The sequence below is a fragment of the Hippopotamus amphibius genome, chromosome 15 (genome assembly GCF_030028045.1).
Source record: "Hippopotamus amphibius kiboko isolate mHipAmp2 chromosome 15, mHipAmp2.hap2, whole genome shotgun sequence".
NCBI classification, from domain to species: Eukaryota; Metazoa; Chordata; class Mammalia; order Artiodactyla; family Hippopotamidae; genus Hippopotamus; species Hippopotamus amphibius.
The window spans coordinates 22,141,886-22,148,848 of record NC_080200.1 but is presented as its reverse complement, the minus strand read 5'-3'; the positions used below and the strand labels follow the sequence as shown (position 1 = coordinate 22,148,848).

The window sequence follows — 6,963 nt, the reverse complement described above, 5'->3', positions numbered from 1 at the left end:
ATGGATTTTAAAAATGAATGAAATGATCTTAAAAAGATGAAAACTGGGTAATTGAAATATGAAAGTGTCAAGTGCCAATGTATAGAAACCCAGAAGGCTAAAAGAAGAAATTCTGGGTTATGACTTTTAATCTATTATTCAATAATCTAAAATCTCAGAAAATATAATAAAGAGTAAAGTTGTGTAGGAAGGAAGGAAACTTAAAGTAGAGAGAAGAAATTCCATTATGTCATGAAGTTTATTTTTAAGACAAAAACTGGAACAAATAATTATGCCACATAGTTGATTGAAAGACAAAAAGATGCAAAGCAAATGGATATAAGAAGTGACATGGGATCATTGGATACCCCATATTTATTCCCTTACTTTCATTCATAATGTAAATTAAGATTCTTCTTTATGAGGTACGGGTTCTATTGTGATGTGACTCTGAAACAATTTGTTATGTATTTGCATAGCATTATAACACTTAGACACAGGAAGAGAAACAAAAAAATACTTGATAAAATAAAGTGCATATAAAGCATATAACTAATAAATTAGATTATGCTGATGGAGAAAATACTGTTAAAACTATTTTTGACTTTGTCTCTTTCACACCCACATTTATTAATACAATGGTCATTAAATAGAAATACTTAAGTTTTTTATTTTTCCACTTTATTGAAGTAAAATTAACTACACTTAAGATTCTTGACAACTTTAACCAAACTTTTTTCTTTTTTTACTGCAGAATATTTCATGAAGAATGAACAATATCTCAGTGGTGACAGAATTTCTTCTCTTGGGTTTTTCTGGCCCATGGAGGTTTCAGTTCTTACAAGCTGGGTTTTTAATAGTAATTTACCTGGCAGCCCTAATGGGGAATGGCCTCATTATCACCATAACATCCTTAGACCCACGCCTCCACACACCCATGTACTTCTTCTTAAAGAATCTGTCCCTGTTTGATATTTGCCTCATTTCAGCTGTCGTGCCCAAAACTGTTATCAACTCTTTGACCCACAGGAATTCCATCTCATTTCTTAGTTGTGTTGCCCAGGTGTTTCTGGTGCCTTTTTCAGCAGTGGCAGAGCTGTTCCTCCTCACAGCAATGTCGATCGACCGCTATGCTGCCATTTGCCATCCCCTGCACTATGAAGTCATTATGAACAGGGGCATGTGTGTCCAGGTGGTGGCTCTATCCTGGCTCAGTGGTGGCTTGCTATCTGTTATGCACACAGCAGGAACCTTTTCCTTATCTTACTGTGGCCTCAACAAAATCCGACAATTCTTCTGTGATATTCCCCAGTTGTTAGCTATTGCTTGCTCAAAGAATATAACCTCAGAAATTGTGCTTATTCTTATGAATGCAGTCCTGGATTTCTGTTGCTTTACATGCATCGTAATCTCATATATCTATATCTTCTCCACTGTCAAAAAGATTCCATCCACAGAAGGGCAGTCAAAAGCCTACTCCACCTGCCTCCCACACCTGGCAGTTGTCACACTTTTTCTTTCAACTGCTTTTATTGCTTACTTGAAACCTATTTTAGAGTCTACATCATTCATAGATCTCATTCTATCTTCTTTCTATATTTTGCTGCCCCCTTCCCTTAATCCCATCATATACAGCCTAAGAAACAAGGCCATGAAGGCAGGTTTAGATAAGTTGCTCACTAGGAAGCTCTTGACAAAAGAGAATGTCCTTATCTTTCTCCAAGCATAGAGGCATTTTATTCTTAATATTTGTGTAAGTACAGGATGAATCTGACTGGTCTGTTGTGCTTATCTACATCATTACCTGGAAGCACGGTGATGATCCTTGGCCAAACTGGAATAAAATACAGAAAAGCTAGTATGAGTGAAGCTGCACTCAGGTCTGACAGTCTCAGCTTTGGAGCACTGCTAGAGAAAATGTGCATTCATCATTTGTACCTACTTAGTATTAGGCCATCTTGGTTTCTGTTTATTGAGTCAGCTCACACATCCTGGTTTTGGATTCTTGACTAGAGAGTAGCCTCCTCCTTGAATGAAACTGTGGATTCCCAGGTGTCTTGGTTTGTATTCTGGAAAGGAAGCACATCCTCTGTGACTGAGAATGGGCCCTGGAAGCTGAGCCTGGGTGTTCTGAGTCTCATTAATATTGAATTAAAATTTCTTGTTCCTGCTGCACTGTATCACTTACTGTAAAAAATCTTTTCTGAGTATGCATTGATAGATGATTGTCAGTCTTTTATGTGATCTAAATCTATAAAACTGGAACACAGCTCAATAAAGCATTTATTTCTGTCTCAAAAAAAATTCATAAATATCATTGAAAACTAAAACAGGAGAGACAGTTCTTCCTGGAAGATTTATTTTGGAAAAATACCTATTTAGATCTTCTGCCCATTTTTTGATTGTTTTTCTTACCCAATATTTTGAAATGTTTTTAATTCTTTATTACAACTGACCAATACACAAAAAGTAATTTATGTAGTATTCTTTTATGTGTGGTTTGTTAATGTTGCTTTTTGGCACTGCTCATTCAATCTCTTCCCCAAATAACTTATGAGGAAAAAAGCTGCTACAAATCAAACACAGTCAAATTTGTCAAGTAACTCTACTGGCTGATATGATATGTTTCACTTATAATTTTCTGTCTCTTTCTGGCTCATGATCTTAGCTAAGTAGAAATGTTCAGCAAACAAATATTTTGAAGAAAAGAGACATGAGTTAGAATTTATGAGAGTATAAGGGAGAGGTGAGGATATGTCATTGGTTTGCTTATGTTTTTATTATTTTCTGAAATACGTATTCCTTAAAATAGTTGACTTCATTTTTTCAATGAAGAATATTATAATTTTTACCACTATTGCCACTGATACATATTTATGACTTGAAAGTTTAATATAGAATACCTACGTCTTCAAAAATGTACTAAGGTAAATAAATTCATGACTTCATAACTAATTACTTACTATAAATATTTACATTATACTTCTCCATATTTGTTTAAGTACATATACACACATATTGCCTCATCTTCTTTGAAATTATATTTTAAGATGAGTGAATATATTTTTTATGTACTGTATTAGCACTAAAGTTTTCTCTTTTCAAAACTTAGATGCTTTTTGATATTGTATATACAATGGAAAGTAATAGAACTTTATGTTATCTATTTTTCCTTTGTTAATTCCCTATTTTGGTATCTATTTAGAAACGCAGCAAAAGTTTGATGTAAGCCTCAGTATTCAGCAAATACTCTCTAATTGGCTTTTGTGTTATCTATAATGTTTGTAAGTTGAATTACTTCCTGTTTCAGTGTGATTAATATCTCTGAGCATTTGCTTGATCAGTGACCATGGGTCAACATAAAATGCCACATTATTCAATATGAACTTCACTAACATCAATAAGGCATGTATTATGATTTGTAGCTAGAATTTGAAAAATCACATTTTAATGTAGTTAAGGATTAAAGATGTTATTTGAATGACACCATCTTTCAAGTATTAGGTATGAAAATCTATCACTCATTTAAATGAAAACATACATTTACCACGATAAGGACACCAGTAATACGTAACTGATTGTAAAAAGTTCTTAACTTCATGTGCAGAACAATTACTAAAAAAAAAATCACAAAATGCTATTGGATAGGAATATCTTTAAAGCAAAAAAAGAGAAATCAACTAGCTTATAATGGCAAAAGCAAACTAATGAATAGCAGACTACATCATAATTCCAATATTTTCAGAATTATTTGGTGAATAGCAATCATAACACTGCACTATATTTTAAGTATGTATTTATCTCCATTTATTTCATTACATAGAGTGCATGAGAAGTTAAAAAAATGTCCCAGTGGGATACTTTATTTTCTCATGATAAGTCTTATGCAGAATATTTACTTTTGCATATGTACCTTTCAAAAGGGGAAAACTTTTTGAATTTGTGTAAAATAAAATAACATCATTGAATGTAAACTTAAGAAGTGTAAAAATATTGAAGAAAAAATTAAAATTTGGGGAAAATAAAATACCTTTATTATTTATTGCTTTCTTCCTAACCTTAGATGAAGGAAGCATCAATTTGCATCATAAGCATGTACAAACTTGACTTCAGAAGCTTTACAGATGCTGCCTGGTCTGAGACATTTGCTTCTTATTCTATTCAAATATTTGAATACTTAGCGTCAAAATATTTATAATAAAAATTAGTTCAAATTACATTTCAGGTAATACTAACTTCTCAAATAGTTCATTCTATGATGGTAATAATCATTTCTGAACATGACTTAGACCAGTACTGATTTTGATATGGGATACAATGTATATTTGAAGGCAACTCATGAAATGATTAGAAAAGATTATAAAATCTTGATCATTTGAATTTCTTCTGTTAACTTGCCATACTGTAATTTCTTAAATAATTACTTTTTTGCTTATAAATATTTTGCTTGTTAATATGAATTCAGAATATATTATAGTTTCACTATCCAAAAAGTTATGAGATATAATAAAAATTCAAATACATGTTGAATTAAGAAAAATGAGACCATTTTTAAGGATATATTGAGACTATTCATTGGCAACATTTTTATCAACTTTGTATAATTAAAAATATTTAAACAAGTGAATAAAACATTAAATAATGTCTCAGTTTGTATGAATTCAAATATTTAATCAAAGGCAGAACAGGAGAGAGCAGGGAGGAGGGGGAGGTGGGAGAGGGCAGTGGGGGCCTACACCCCTTCTCTCACTAGCTGTGACTAGCTGAGGCAATGCGGTGACACAGCCTTGCCCGGCTACTGCAGTACTAGGGTGTCAGTTGGTCCCACCCAGAGCACTTCAGTTCTGCCCTGCAAAATATATTTAGTAACTGATTGGTGTGTACCTTTAATACAAGAAAATGGAAACTGAACAGCCAGAGGAAACCTTTCCCAACACCAAAACCAAGGGCGAATTTGGTAAACGCCCTGTTGAAGATATACAAGAGGAACAAGCTTTTAAAAGATCTAGAAACACTGATGAGATAGTTGAATTATGCATTCTGCTTCAGAGCAAGGATGCTGGGTCAGTGATTGGAAAAGGAGACAAGAATATTAAGGTTCTCTGTACAGACTGCAATGCCAGTGTTTTGGTGCCAGGCAGCAGTGGCCCCAAGCACATATTGAGTATCAGTGCTGATACTGAAACAATTGGAGACATTCTGAATAAAATCACCCCTACCTTGGAAAAGGACCTGTAGTTGCCATCACCCACGGCAACCAGCCAACTCCCATTCGAATCAGAGGCTGTGGAATGCCTAAATTACCAACACTATAAAGGAAGCAAATTTGCGAGTTGAGAGGTTGATTCCTCAGAGTCTGGCAGGAGGAATTATTGGAGTCAAAGGTGTTAAAATCAAAGAACTTTGACATTCAGACAACAATCAAGCTTTTCCAGGAATGTGGTCCTCAATCCACTGACAGAATCATTCTTATCGGAGGGAAACCTGATAGGGTTGTATAGTGCATAAAGATCATCCTTGATCTTATATAAGAGTCTCCCATCAAAGGACGTGCTCAGCCTTATGATCCCAATTTTTATGATGAAACTTATAATCACAGTGATTTTACAATGATGTTTGATGACCGCCACGGACGTCCCGTGAGATTTCCCATGCAGGAAGAGATGGTTTTGACAGAATGCCTCCTGGTCGGGGTGGGCATCAAATGTTTCCATCCAGAAGAGGTGATGATGATATGAGTCTTCATCAAGGACCTCCTCCACCTCCTCCTAGACGAGGTGGCTGGGGTGGTGGCAGAGCTGGGAGTCTAGCTCCCACCACCACCACCACCTAGAGGAAGAGATCTAATGGTCTATGACAGAAGAAGAAGACCTGGAGACCGTTGTGATGGCATGGTTGGTTTCAGTGCTGTTGAAACCTGGGACTCTGCAATAGATACATGGAACCCATCAGAGTGGCAGATGGCTTATGAACCACAGGGTGGCTCTGAACATGATTATTCCTATGCAGGGGGTCATGGCTCATATGGTGATCTTGGTGGACCTATTACTACTACACATTGGCAAACGTGTTCAGTAGATTAAATCCATCATAAGTCAGGAGATTCAATCAGAATTGATGGGCCATTAGAAGGGTATGAAGATTGAATCATTACCATTACAGGAACACAGAACCAGATATACAGAATGCACAGTATTTGCTGCAGAATAGTGTGACGCAATATGCAGATGTTGAAGGATTCTAAAGTAAGATATTTTTTCTTTTTTATAATATGAAGCAGTATTCTGGAAAGTGTTTCTAAGACTAGTGAAGAGCTGAAGGAGTCCTACGTCTTTTATTTATTTTTTTATCTGCTTGTGTTTAAAAAGCCAACATTCCTCTGCTTTATAGGTGTTCTGCATTTGAGATATAGTGAAATATTTTGCTGTTCACCAGAGGTAATGTTTTAGTTCCTTGCAAACAGGGTTGGGGTGTGCAAAAACTAACATTGAAAATTTGAAACAGCAGCAGAGTGAGTGAACTTGAATTTTTGTTCATTGTTGGTGGTTTAAAAAAAAATTCCCCCCATGTAATTAATGTGAACACTTTGCTTTGTGGTCACTGTAACATTTGTGGGGAGGGGATGGGACAGGGAGGAAAAGTAACAACAGTCCATATGTCCCTGGCATCTATTCAGAGCAATGTGCACCATGTAATGCTCTTTTGTATGAAACATTTTATGATTTTTAAAATAAATTTAGTGAACCTAAAAAATATATTTAATCAAATTTAAAATGATTATGTTGATTTTTGATTTTATCTTATTTTAAATTACTAAATTAATCTAGCTATTTTTATAATGACCCATAAGTAATTTATAATTAATATAACTACAAATATTGAAGAATAACATGTGCAAATATTTTTTATGTAATTTTTTAAATTTTATAAAAATTGAAATATAGTTTATTTACAATATTTACAATGTTGTTTTAGTTTCAGGTG

At 34.5% G+C, this 6,963-nt stretch overlaps 1 protein-coding gene and 1 pseudogene across 1 annotated transcript; both read left to right on the top strand.

The window, feature by feature from the left end:
• The first annotated feature begins 748 nt into the window (after positions 1 to 748).
• LOC130836353 (olfactory receptor 14A16) lies at positions 749 to 1,708 on the top strand. The gene has a single exon (XM_057708400.1). It carries the CDS (start codon positions 749 to 751, stop codon positions 1,706 to 1,708), a length of 960 nt encoding a protein of 319 aa, XP_057564383.1.
• A 3,170-nt stretch (positions 1,709 to 4,878) lies between these two features.
• On the top strand, positions 4,879 to 6,223 carry LOC130837235 (heterogeneous nuclear ribonucleoprotein K-like; annotated as a pseudogene).
• The last annotated feature ends 740 nt before the right edge of the window (positions 6,224 to 6,963 follow it).